At 46.7% G+C, this 14,288-nt stretch overlaps 1 protein-coding gene across 1 annotated transcript in view; it reads left to right on the forward strand.

Moving 5' to 3' along the window:
• The window catches only part of LOC144167435 (phospholipid-transporting ATPase ABCA3-like), a 66,251-nt gene extending 52,249 nt beyond the window's left edge, over positions 1–14,002 (forward strand). Inside the window, exons 14-18 of the mRNA XM_077696698.1 lie at positions 595–753; positions 3,055–3,236; positions 5,703–5,876; positions 11,046–11,268; positions 13,548–14,002. Of these exons, the coding sequence (XP_077552824.1) occupies positions 595–753; positions 3,055–3,236; positions 5,703–5,876; positions 11,046–11,268; positions 13,548–13,793 (984 nt within the window). The 3' untranslated portion in view covers positions 13,794–14,002. The remainder of the gene's footprint in view (positions 1–594; positions 754–3,054; positions 3,237–5,702; positions 5,877–11,045; positions 11,269–13,547) is intronic.
• The last annotated feature ends 286 nt before the right edge of the window (positions 14,003–14,288 follow it).

Genomic DNA, 14,288 nt, shown 5'->3' on the forward strand with positions numbered 1-14,288 from the left:
CTTCGGCGTGCGGGCGCAGTGGCCCAAGCCGCGCCGTGCCCTTGGCGCATCGGCCATGTCTGTGGCCGTTTCCAGTGTTGCCAGACGAAGAAATTGACCGCTAAACTTTTCAACGAATAGCACCTATAGTTCCGTCCTTGCCTAAATAAAGTTAGATCCCTGCTAGCTAATGGTCTCGTTCTTATACAAAGCAAGCAGAACCGAGCCATCCCTCGACAAACTTGGTTTAGCTGCGTTAACCACGGATAGTGTTGCACCTGAAAGCACTGTGAAAAGTACAGAAATCGGCTCCAGGGAACAGGACTTCGTGATCTGGTGGTTAGCAGGAGGCACTTCATGCAGATCTTTGACCGTGATCCAATCGAAGGCATTTGGATGATGTTGCGGCTCGCTGGTGTTTCTTGGGTTGACCGTACATCATGTTTTCGTTGTTCCTGTATACTGTATAGTCTCGTACACGTAAAACCCTGCAGCATACTTCGTCTTATAGGTTCAAGGTCTCTGGGAGTGGGAGACCCTTAGTTTCATTTTTTTTCGTTAAATGTCCCCAGTTGTGACAAGTCAGAGTTATCTGGCGCTATTTTTTGAACGCAGGGCCTTAGCTTCACGGTGCGCAAAGGGGAGTGCTTCGGTCTTCTGGGTGTGAATGGCGCGGGCAAAACGACGACATTCCGCATCCTGACGGGGGAGCTGCTGCCACACAGCGGCGACGCCTGCATCACCAACGTCTCTTTGCTCCAGTCTACCGGCAAGGTATACGTTGCCCGAAGAACGTCTGATAAAATAATTATGAGAGTAAATGAGTAGAATCTCGGCCACTTCCATATAACTGCACAAAAGAATTGTACTGCTGACATTGCCATCAAACACGATTGACATTTGCTGCTACGACTCCCGAAGGGCAAAGAAGCGTACTCAGGTATTAGGATCCCTAGATTAAGATGGAGTTGGTTATGAAGCCGGCATGCGGCTGGCGGGAAACGACAGAAGCGGACGAGAGCGATGCAACCATGCATGTCCACACAAATATATACTATAGGGCAAGCTGTCGCTGCAATCGCATGCCGTCGTAGGCGCCCCCTACGAAGCTGGAATCATTCCTCTCCTACTTGACTTGTGTGGTGTGGCCACATGGTTTGTTTTAGCTCCTGACGCATAAATCAATAAAAAATGGTAACATTTTCTTGTTCGTCTTGTATGAAGCTCTTGAGAATCTCTCACAAATAAATCTTTTGAAGCTTTACTTCTCTATCAATAAATCGATTTTATACACTATTTTATACTGATATTGTGGTTTTTTGCAGTCACTAACAACGTGTCAGTTTGTTCTTGAGCCATGACAGGTAGCGATTATGGCACGCTCGCTGAAGCGCAGCTCGCTTAGGCAATGTCACCCAAATTTGCCTGCGGTATAGAATATGTGACACTCTATGGATGCAACTTCTATACCGTAGCGATGATGGCACGCTCGCTGAAGCGCAGCTCGCTTATGCAATGTCACCCAAATTTGCCTGCGGTATAGAATATGTGACACTCTATGGATGCAACTCCTATACCGGCCTTTATAAAATGGGCTGCCAAGCGGTGCCGCCAAGGTGTGATGTCGGTGTTGCTTGGTCTTTCTAAACGAGGGCCCATGACGTGATGCGTAGGGAGTCGGCTTTTCTCTGCTGCCCCGCTCAACCTTGCGTAGTGTCATTGACCTGTAATCGCGCTTCTCCGCTCCGCTCCAGGGTATCCTTCCAGAAGTCCTTCGTTGACGCAATGCGATGTCGAATTTGGTGGGGAGCGACAAGCGCTAAACAACAGTCGGGACCAAGATTGTCATAACCTCATATCTTCTATCTCTGGCCCCACTCCCTTTCTTATGGCGGCACTTTTTGATTTTCCGGTGGCTCCCGAAAATTCTAGTTGCATTTTATTGCTCTTTTTCTACTTCGTTTCCTGTGCGTTCCATTCTGTCTTCGCTCCCAAACTTTTTATTTGCGACGCCTTGGCCAACTTCTTTCCCTTTCCTTTCTGCCAATGTTTTCTCTGCTCTTAACAGCAGCCATTCGTTGTTTTATTTGCTTTACTAACTTCTTTCCTAAGCACTAATCTTGCCTTCGGCGTGGCGCTACCTCAGCTAACTACATTGATACAAGCACTTGTCCGAACGGCTTCTAATCCTTCTTTCGTACTATTAGGCACATACGCGCCGGTCCACAGTTTTCAGCCAGAATTAGTATTCAATGTGTATTTTGCAAGAAGATCGTTTAGGATTGTGTAGCAGAAGGTGAAATTGGCGAAGTAGGTAGCATCGCCTGGAGTCTCACTCTAGTGTCCTCGCCAATGTTCACAAGGTCATGACCATCCTCTCTGTTTGTCGCGCCCGGCAATATCCCCACTCCTCTGACATTATGTTCCGTGAAAGGGGCAGCATCTTTCGACAGTGAACTCTCACTACTTATGTTGCGATGGTGGCTTCGTACATGAGTCTCAGGAGGAGGAGGAGGAGGTCAGTATCGCGGTCCAGTTTGTGCCGCAGAGGGCATCCTTCGTGTGCCTGCTGCGACGGGGAACACACACCAACACTTTACAGCCCCAACTCTGATCTTAGGTACCAAAACCTCAGCCCGGCGATGAGTCCTCCAAGAATCGGTCTTAAGTGATGTGATATGGCACCGCAGAACGTCACCATTCCTTTTCGCTTCGGCTTGGCGGTAGCTCTGCTGCCTTTCTGGTTTAAAAAGTGCCGTGCGAGGGAATCCTGGTAGGATAGGTTGTAGTGGGTGGTTTGTTAGTCAATCCTCCAAGCACATGCGGCGTCATTTTGAGCGCGTGCCATTTATCCCGACTCCCATTTTGCCAGCATGGTATGCTGTCCTCGTACGAAGCTTTCACGTTCCCAACGGAATAGTTCACCTGCTACGACAAATACAAGAAAAAAGGCAAATTAAAAATCATATAGCTAGAAAATTTGGTTTTGTTCGCTGCAGGCGAAGCTCAAGATGCCATGCCACAATAATGTAAGGACATGTTGAGTTCAATGAGCTCGGATCGTATGCTTCGCAGTTCCGGAGTTTCCTCGGCTACTGCCCCGAGAAGGATGGCCTGCTCGACATGATGACCGGCAAGGAGACGCTGGTGCTCTTCGGACGCCTCAGAGGCGTCTCTATGACTGACGAGTACCTGCGCGAGATGCTGGACATCTTTCGCCTGGCAGAGTTCGCGGACAACCTCGTCGGAACATACAGGTGCGCGTGTAACTGACTGCAAAATAGTTCCGCCGTCATATCGAAGCATATGAGCAACTTGGATCTGGATGATCTCGTTACTGCGCTTAAATTTCAGTGTGCCAGCCATGACTGACAACATAAACATCCGCTAAGGCCAAAAACCAGACGAATGACATACGAATGCAGGATGATATTCAACTAAAATTCTATTAACCAGACGAGACATAACCGCCCGAAAAATTGCTTGTGTATCTCGTTGCTTCACTGGAAATGCAGTCGAAAGACGATAGTTTTCTACCGCCTTGCCACGTAACTCCTCCGCTCTCACCAATCACGCTATTCTTCTTCCCAGTTTCTTGAATCATGAATTCGATAAAGGGTTGTTCAACTCAAATGCCCTCTATTGCACTGCTCCGGCGATCTGATGGGATAGCGCGAATCCTTTTCTTTATCTTCTCTTTTTGCGCTGCATGAAATAGCACAAGCTCGAACTCAGTTCTGTTTGTGCTAAGTTTTATCTAGCCATCGTGTGCTATTTTTGGCACTTTCCTCCTCCTTTACTTTTACTATCGTAAAAACAAACGGATGGCGTATCCTAATTCTACGAACGTGGGTGCTCTCGGTTTCATTGCAAACTAATGTGGAACAATTAAACATCTGTGAACCAGAAATCATTGATGTTTGAGGTGCGCCGTGATTCTGAATATACCGAAAAAACAGCCACGAGATGAAAACAAGGTAGAGGTAACGCAAAGAATAGTTTGCATGTTGAATCTGGGTGAAAGATTGTTTTAACGACCGTTTTGGATATAATAGGAAAACGGACGACACGCACCACCTTGTGCTTCGTTGCTAGTGTGTACTCAAATATACTTCACATGGTGTAGCTCGTTGGAAGCTGTGTAAAGGCGTCTAGGTGAACTCGTCCCAAGCAAAATTCGCCACAGCCAACTGTAAATTCGTCATATAGGGGAACTGGCCATAGGCCATGTCGTACTAGGGAAACTCGCAAAGTAGGGCAAGTAGACACTTGTTCATTTCGACGCTGGTTAGCTTCTTCGTCGACCATGCGTTGCGATTCCAGAACGGAAAGGGCAGAAATTCTGAGGAAAGCCTACTGATGCGTAATCTTGCTTACTCCGTTTGTCCATTGCATCAACATTACGTTTTCTCGGTGGAGCAGCACGTCAGCTAAGGCAGCGCATCTACTTAGGTTTCTTTTTTTGAGGGCTAGGCCGGGGCTCGGGCTGTTGGCGTTTCCTGTCGTAGTCGTAATCGTCGTCTCATAGTCACGGTACTAAAACACCGGAAAGCTCGTTTACGTTTCGCGATGGAACGCTTCGTAACGCATACTAAAAAACTCCGGGACACTCGTTTACACCTGGCGCAAGAACGCTTCGTGCCTCAAAGATACAAGAATTTTACAGCACAGCTCTACTGCCTCCTCTATCCCCCAACGGTTTAATTCCCGTTAGAAAAAAAAATGCCAAGGCGCCAAGAATACACTTATACAGTGCATGCTTCACCCCTCCCCAGGTTTCATGTCAGTGGAGATAGCATGGAATTTTTTACCCTGCCTGAGCTGACCGTGTTACCGCTCTGCACTCGATTGACCTTTGTGATTTCGGGATTTAATTTCAAGTTTATTATATATTACAAACTTATTCGCTCACGTCACGCGTATTACACCTTTGTGATTTCGTTACTTAATTTATAGCTTTTTGTTTTCGATTGTGTTTTTGCTTAATCGCGTGACGGCGGTAAGTTCTGTTACTTTTGCGATTTCGTTTGTTCACTTTTAGTTTTTTTTTACTCCTTTTAGCATCTTTTTCTGCAACCAGAGCGGGCTTCCAGATTTTTCTATCGACACCAAATTAAGAGATTGATGTTTTCTTGCTTTTGCTTTTTACAAATATGCACATTTGCAGTATTATAACGATTAAATGCCTTCTATTCGTCAATTATGTATTTTTGTGCCGCTACAATCCACGCATCCCACTGTACGCTCAAGGGAAGCCGGAAAAATGCTCCCAAAATATTAACTGATGGTAGATAAAAATCACCTTATTTTTTTTTAGCGTGATGTCGTCCTGTTGTCGCTGAGCAGTTATAAACGCCGTGAAACTGAGCGCCCACGATGCGTTCACTGGCTTTCACAGTGCTTCGGTAGTGCGTGCTACCCGGTGCTACGCAGTTCGAAGCTATTACCCTATCATCAAATATAGCAACCTCTCCGAAAGACCTACGAAAATGCGGGGTGGTAAGCCCAAGAATTTTGCCCACAAGTGAAAACAACTCTACCTCGTTTTTATTTCAACGCCTGCGGTGTGCTGCAGCCCCTCGTTGGCAATGATGATATTGTAACCCGAGACAGGTCAATGCGCCATGAAGTGAGTAGCGATTCTTACGAACTGATCTTACAATTCCTCCACTTTGGCAGCGCCGGGCCACTCAAAGAAAGTGTTTTTGCTTGCGCATGCGCAGTGCCGGAAACAAGCGCAAGCTGTCGCTATGCGTCTCAATGCTGGGCTCCCCGGACGTTCTTCTGCTGGACGAGCCGTACGTGGGTGTCGGCGGCCCTGCCCGTAGGCGCATCGTCGACTACATAAGCGCGCTGCAGAAGATCACCAATCTCTCCATCGTGCTGACCTCACACAGGTATGCCTAGAAGATAAAATTTACAGCGACGTTGGTTGCAGGGGCGGTTAAAGCACTCATTGCGTAGGAGTTGCAAAATCGAAGTGTAGCAACACGCACGAAAATGCTGGTCCTAAAACGCAGTATTTTCGCGACATTAAATACGTGTGTTCTCCTTGTTTGACAGTCTGTTGCGCTTGTTTCCGTTAACAATATATTTAAACGTTCTGTTGACGCGTTTATTGGTAATTTACCGATAGAGTCCCTCTGCTTTATCTTGGAAACAGAGCCCAAGCAACGAGTGCTCTCGTCGTGTCCTTAGCGATGGCAGAGGTCATGCGGTCGGCTCCACGAGAAAACCGTGCCAGTTACGATCCTGGCAAGCGCGTACCATTAACAGCTGCGCTGTAAAACACACATGAACAAATTGGTCGTATTACCTGAGCGTTGCACGAGAGCGTGAGGCTTTGAGCCATCCTTGGCAAGAAGCACATGGCCACCCTGCGGATATCGCCAGGCGAGCTGCTGTACTGGAGAGGGTCCGGAATGCCAAGCACGCGAAGCGGGCGTCGGAGACTGAGGAAGGACTTAACATACCTAAATGCAATACTTAGAGCTAAATGAAAAGTTAATCAAGTGAAACCAAGGCTTTACCAGGCTAAACCAAGCTTTTGCTTCGCATATCTAGGGTCGGCTGAAATACGCTGCAGCCCTTTCTTACTACTAAATTCGCGTAAACGCGCCCCGAGTGGTCGAAACATGGCGGAGACACTCGAGACTTAATTTGCGCAAGTAATGAAACCGTGTTTACAAATCACTTAAAGGGCGATGAAGATAAAATACAAAATTAGTTTATTAAATAGACTGCTTTGTTGAATAGCAATGATGACAAGAAACTTTAAGCAAATAATGGCGTTAATAAATAAAAGATATGTGAAGCAGTGCCATGATACTGCAGCCATTTCCCGGCAACTTTTTTATGACGTCACAGAATATTGTATACGAGATTGGCGGCCGCCGACGGTCAGGAAACATGACTTCGCGATTCTAATGGGGTATCTAGTCCCGTTTTGTTGCATCACTTCAATGGTAACGTGCAGTTAACAGACCAAAAACTGCTTGTCTGGCTGGCTCATACGACGTCACTCATGCTCGTAAGATGTCACTGTAGAGCCAAATTTGAACGTTATTCAACATTTAAAATTTTTTTGTTATAAAACGTCTTTCGTGGGTGGGATGGCACTGAAAGAGTTTCCAATGGCTAGTTCTTTTTCAAAGTGAACGAGCTTGTATTTTGTCTTCATCACCCCTTTAAGTCGTTTGTGGATTTTGTACTCCCCAGACTATCCCAGAATTAATACTTTTTTGCCTAGTGGGGCCCAGCGCGAGAGCAGTGCGACACTCACGGTTAACTGGTGCTCGTTCTTATCTGCGGCGTTCACCAGTGACCCATCGGCGAGCAGACCGGCAATGCACGGATGAAATACTTGTTCAGGCTGAATCAGGGGCGTGAAAAGACAAAAATTTAAATGTTCGGAGTAGCCAAAGTAGTACTACTTACAATCTTATGAATATTGGAGGACTTCACCCACACAAAATCTGAAAATGCACACTCTATTTGGGATATGCATAACATTTGCAGCTCAAAACCCTTTTTGTCACAGTAATTTGCATGTCCATGAACGTAAACTCTTTCTCGAATAAGCCTACCGGAGTCCAAATGAAAACTTGTCACTCCTCGCTTTCATCGCAATTCTTATTCGTTCCTAATGCCGCTGCTAACGCAACAATGGGTGCTAACGCAACATCGGTGACACATAGAATGCCTAATACACCTCGTGGTTGCACATATTCGCCCTGAAATCCTCCCTCAGATACCCATACCGCACCTCCGTTCTCGTACTTCGCGAAAGGGTCCACGCGGATGACACGACCTAGTATGCCCGTATGTATCTACGGCTACGGGTATTCCGAAATTATTTTTGGTAAAACTCGGAGGGGTTTTTCTGCAAATTTCGGTGTTTTTCAGTCTATATCTTGAAGATATTCGATTCGGCAAAATTAGGATTTTTTCCACTCTATTTTAAATACTCCAAATCATAAGTGAAATGCAATGTGAACACGAACGCCTCACACCACGCACGAACCGCACGCTTTCACCGCGCGATGTTCATAGCCGTGCTGAAACTGGGCCAAGAAAAACCAAAGCTGTTTCACAAAGGCCTACTGCAAAGTGTTCGAAAAGAGAGACAAGTCCATTTGAAAAGTTGCCGAGCTTCGCTCGTGAGTAGCATCAAAACAGCGTCTGCAAAAAAAATGAGAAAAAAGCATGTCAATCCGTCAAGTAAATGTGCGATAGGTGTGGTCTACGAGGTGTAGTTGACCTTTGGTAAACTTTATTGTGGCCAAACCGACCGATGTATACATAACTTTCGAAAACATGCCGTCCAGATAAAGAGCGCGACATCGCCACATTTTTTGTCTTGCATAAAAAAGATTGTACAGCTTAAAACGCGTGGCACGTTTTTGCACCGATTCGTGCGCGTCGGTGGTGCCGGCGCGTTATTCCGCGCCAGCGTCAACGATTTCGAGCCCGCGGCAGCTTCTACCTCCGTCAGAAAATGACGCGAAACACGCGAGCAGTGGGAGAAGCCTGGCGACTTGGGCAGCGCGCGTCTCATGGCAGCAGTGTCGAAGCGATCGGGACAACCGTTAGGACCTGCCGGAGATTGTTTAGGTGTACCACGGCAGGGAATATCTGGCGGACACTTTCCCTAGCTGTGCGGATGGTGCTTTATAGGGCCGTTTTTAATCATATTATCAGATCCTTTCCTGCACAAACAACGTCGTTTGTGGCTTGAGTGGAATTTTAAAGAGCGATTAGATGTGGTCGCTGCAGCTACCCGCCCCACACGGCCGCCGCTGCCGCCGCCAGGTGCGCTGCGCGCACCGTGCACGGGTTTCTGCGGCTGCTTCATCGGCGCGGCGCGCTTTGTCTTGAGAAAACGCTCCATGCGGTTCACGCTTAACTGTGCACCCGGACTGAGAAATGGCAAAATAGTGAAGGAGGCATGCCACGGCACGTTAAGTCGCAGAAGCTATTTGTGTCCAACTAAATAAGGGCCCTCATAAAAATGCTTACCGATATTTCATAAACTTGCTATAGAGATTGCTCAAAAGAATTCTATAAACATTTTGTAAACATTCTATAGAATATTTCTATTGAGTTTCCATTACAAATTGGCCACCGCGGTTTAATTGAAAGTCTATAGAGCCAAGTCAATAGACCTTATGGGTTGTGAATGTGGTTTCTTATGAGTTTATTATGGGATTTTTATATAAGAAATTCAATACTTTGTCTATGCAATCCTTACTGAGTACAGTCCAACAGCCTGTTGCGTGGGAGTCAGGTTTGAATACAGTTTCTGATGCATTTTTATTAAATTTATGGCAATTATGTTTTTATAAAATTCTTATTGAGGATAGTCGCAACCTCCTGTTGCGTGCGAATAATGTTTGAATATAATTATTGATGAGTTTTTATTAAATTTGCCTGGATTAGCTTTCTTAAAAGTATTACTGAGTATGGTCGTAACAACATGTTGCGTGTGAGTCACCTTTGAATACAGTTTCTGATGGCTTTCTATTAAATTTATCTCAATTATATTTCTATAAATGTCTTATTGTGCCCAGTCATCACAACCTGTTGCATTTGAGCTAAGTCTGAACAGGATGTCTGATGAGTTTTTATTAAATTTATCTCTATTAGATTTCTATAGAATTCTTATTGAGTATAGTCGTAATATCCTGTTGCCTGTGAGTCAGGTCTTCTGGCAAGTTCTAACAGAGGAGCTTTGTAGGGGCTCGAACTGTCCGGGGGTGATGTCCGCCATCTCAGGCGCCACCGCTCCCACGTGCTCCCAAGACGAAGTGATGGGACGTCCATCGCGCGATCTCGGTTGATGCGGCGGGCAGGCGGCCCAATAGCACCCCACATATATGCACCGATAAGCTACCGGACCTCCGTGGGTGGGCTATAGAAACGAAATACAGAGTCTGTTGAAACTCAACATGATGAAGGCAATAAGATGCTTGCTGCCTGTTCGTTATAAAACGTTTATTGCCTGTCTAATGACCACAGTCCACACATAAGGAGTTCGATCGACCCTATAGAAAGACAATACAGAGTTTGTAAAAACTCAATATAATGAAGGCAATAAAATTCGTGTTGCGTTTTTGCAATAAAAATTTCATTGATTTTATTTTGGCCGCAGTTTTTAAGATGGGAAGTTTGGTTCACTCTACAGAACCGCAATATGAAGTATATTAAAACACAATGTTTTGAAGGCATGAAATGTTGGTTGAGTTTGTGCAATACAATGTTTGTTGACTTTTTAACGAGCACAGTCTATAAGCGATGAGTTTTAATTGACTTTTTATTGACTCTATGGGAACACAATAAGGGGTTTATGAAAACTCAGCGTCCATTTTCATGAGGGAGAAGATAACCGAAGTTTAGGCAAGCTTACTGGTCTTGAGAGATGACAAAGCAGCCTCCTTGTGGGACCTTGACCATACGTAGTTATCCACGAAAAGCGCGAGCGGTTACTGCGAAGTGCGGGTGTGTCCCCGTCTTTCAAGACACTGTGGTAATTGCAACACACAAGGATCAAAGTGTACGGGGAATTATAACTAGAAGCTTATCAGACTAGAAAAAATCAAGACAAATGCGTCACCACTCCTTAAGTGTCGCTAGCTGATAATGAATTTGTTTTCCTGTCTGGTCGCGGTGCGCATTAGTGCGGTACTTTGCACGTGCAATCTGTCAATGAATTAATTTTTTAAGCAATCGCGGTTGCGAAGAAATGAAGCCGCGTGCCTGTTTAGTGTAGTATGTGTTTGTTTTTTTCTAATAAAATCCAGTTGTGAGTTCGGCGCTGTGTCGTCGTTCATCCTTTGTCCCGTCTCCTCCGCGCTGCTTGTTCGATATGCTCAGCCCAAACCAACTAGCCCTGCTTGCCATTCTTCTGAACTGGTGCCCCACACGCGCACACAAACAAAACATTTTAGAGGTTATATGTGTTCCGCTCCTTCCACGTTTTCTCGCACCATTGTTTCCCGTTGTGCGGTACCGTTACCTCGAAACGAGGCCAACATGCGTCTAACAGCCTGCCATCGGTGCCCACACAGCATGTCCGACGTGGAGTTCCTCTGCAACCGCATTGCCATCATGACCAAGGGCCGACTCATGTGCCTCGGTTCGCTGGCTCATCTGAAGGAGAAGTTCGGCAAGGGCTGCACGATCACCGTCAAGATGCTCCCGGACCGTGCACAGGACACCGCCTACCAGTCGCAGGTCATCAACGGCGTGTACAGGCTCTTCCCCAAGGCTGACATGGTCCATTCCTACGAAGTAAGTCCTTATGAATGACATTGATGCTTGAAGTGCTGGAGGCGCCGCTGTCTTTTTGGTGGAATCAGTTGGCGTCTATCGGTAGATCAGCATTCGCGCTATTAAGTCTGCGCGCCCCCTCTAGGGGCCAGTGGGAGGTTCTTTTAACGTTCAAGTCCGATTGTTTCTCTCCGTGATGGAGCGCTGGTCCAATGCTTGGCGCAGCCGCTTATGATCGCAACCATTCAACTACGAATCACCACACTATGGCTCGGGGAAAATCCCCGTTTTCGTGGCTGTCAGGGTGTGCATGTAAAAGTACGAGTATATTGTCCTCCCAAGTACCCACGAGTAGCAGACTACGGGTATAGGAGAGCATTGCGGAAGAGGGGCTTATTTGAGGTGTGCATGGTATTTGGCTGGAAACATTTCACTCTGGATAACTGTCTCCGTCCTGTCAATTCCGATTGTCAAGGCAGTTAAACGGAATTCGTTATTCTAATTGTCCATCTAGCGTTATCGGCTCGCTTCCCTATGGCACGCCTAATGCGTCTGCCTTTTCAAATTCGTAAGCACGTGTAGGTGGACTCACTGATGAAGCCATCCCGTCGATCTGACGCTATTAGTGTAAAACTTGAGGGCTTCGTATTTTCACAACAGGCCGATTTTATTGCCCCTACAAAATGTCTTCCTAGCAATGACCTTGAATACAGTAGGGAAGAGGAACTTAAAAAAAAGGGCTCGGCATGCAGCGCTCCAAAGGGAAGGCGCTAGGAGAGAGAGAGAGAGAGAGAGAGAGAGAGAGAGAGAGAGAGAGAGAGAGAGAGAGAGAGAGAGAGAGAGAGAGAGAGAGAGAGAGAGAGAGAGAGCTTTATTCCTGTACAGTCTGGGTTCTGGAGGTGTGATGACCGACGGCCTCAACTTGCCGGTGACATCCGCTGCTCGTTCCGTTAGGCTCTTGTGAACCTGCAGCTGATAGCTGTCTGGCGCCACCGGCCAGTGTGCCGGGGTTATTATGGGATATGGGTTTTTGGGCACAAACCGCCAACGGGGTAATTTAGTGAGGGGTACATTGTGGGATAAATTAAACGCAGCGGGGCTTCTCCGCCTCCTCGGGCGGACCGGTTATTTTTCTTCAACGCAATATTCAGACGAAGTGACACGAATGACGGCGTCTTTTCACTTCAATGTTGTGGAAAGCGTGCTGGCTGGGATGCCGTGGTCTGTGGCCTAGGGACTGCAGAGTTTATCTACCGCAGCTGAGTAGGAACTAAACTCGATACTTCGTTTGTTTGTGTCTCTGTGACGTCGCGCAATATTTTCGTGGCGTTCTGACGAAACAGATTCGAAATGGCTCTTTTTTGTGTCTGTTTCTCGAAATGCCTCTGTAACTTGGGAATGGCAAGGAATCTATTTCGCAAGTTCGATTTCATAAAAACCCGCCGCGATGGCTCAGTGGCTAAGGTGCCGCGGTGCCTCGGTGAGCACGTGGACGCGGGTTCGATTCCTGGCCGCGGTGGCGGCTTTTTTGATGGAGGCGAAAAGCAAAAACGTCCTTGCGTACGAGATTTAGGTGCACGTTAAAGATCCTCAGGTGGTCAAAATTAATCTGGAGCCGTCCACTACAGCGCGCCTCACCTCCTGCGTTGCATCGGCGCGTTAAACCCTACAATGAATGCATAAATCAATTGATTTCATAAAAGCATCGAGCCCTGTAGGCACCCGCAGGGGAATCCGAATTTGTTCGTCAGATCAGAAAATTCAAAATATCGGTTTCGTTAGATTGAGTTTCGACTGCATAATATTATTGAGAAATTTATTTACGTGTCATATTTAGCTCACTGTAAGGTTATAACGGTTGCAAAAATAGTACTAGCGGGTGAAATTCGCTCATGTCCTGACGCAGAATGTCACCCACCACGGAAAGTATACCTCGCATCTGATTCACATGGACGTTAGCATATAATTACAGGTCGTTCATGAGGGCCTGTGTACAGATTACACCTGTCAACGGCGTAGAGAGGTTTACCCAAAACATTGCTCTAATTAGTTGGAAGGCGATCTTCGCTATCGTTCGTCGCAGTTGACAAAATAATGATGACAGCGCGGATATATGCATATAACGGTTGCCCAACTGCTTTAATTGTACTATCTGTTCTCCAAGAGGACAATATTCTATCGGCTCTTTACTAGATTTCCCTTCTGGTGCATTGCGACAAGCGGCACTGAAAGTCTTTATCAGGCTATAGAGTGGATTACACGGTGTTCTAGAAACACTATCGTGCTTCATTGTTCCGTAGGACGTGGTGGAGTTTCGCGTGACCGGAGAGCGGATACCCTGGAGCGACATGTTCACGCGCATGGCGCGCATTAAGAAGTTCTTCAAGCTCGAAAACTTCTTCATCACGGACACCTCGCTGGAGCAGATCTTCACGAGTGTCACACGCAAGGAGGCCAGCGCCGCGGCCGCCGCAGCAGCGTCCGCAGCCATTGACGCCCAGTACCAGCTCATGAAGCCTCTCATGGCTTCGAGGCTAGGAATATAAGTGCCGGAGGGCACTTCTGACGAGAAAGTTGTCGATGAACCTGGTGTGTGTCATCTTTGTCCTCGTTGTCTCGTTTGTGCGAGATTGACCACATTTCCTGACTGACCTACTGCAGCCGACCTAGAGAGAAGTTGCGGGTGCATACATTTGTTAATAAAGTTGCAGGGAACACTTGCACCTGGGGCAACGGTCGATAACGTGCTACGTCGTCTTAAATCTTATTTATGCAAGAAAATTGTATAAAAATCAGGTACCACGCGATGTTTCTTGCACATTTATTTCGGCTCTCCTTTATTCTTTGCCTTGTATATGCAGCCCCTCCTACTCGGGTCGAAGGTTTGACCCGCAGTATCAGTAAATAAATAAAAATATACTAGACGGCACGCGTATACGAGTTTCCTAGTCAGTACAGCCAGCCGACACCTGAGCTTGCTTATGGGGGTTTTATCACAGCACAAACTTACCTCAAGCATACCAAACCACCCGATCTGAAAT

Source organism: Haemaphysalis longicornis, unplaced genomic scaffold (assembly GCF_048455015.1).
Source record: "Haemaphysalis longicornis isolate Haplotype H1 unplaced genomic scaffold, Haemaphysalis longicornis Haplotype H1 scaffold_2, whole genome shotgun sequence".
Classification (NCBI taxonomy): Eukaryota; Metazoa; Arthropoda; class Arachnida; order Ixodida; family Ixodidae; genus Haemaphysalis; species Haemaphysalis longicornis.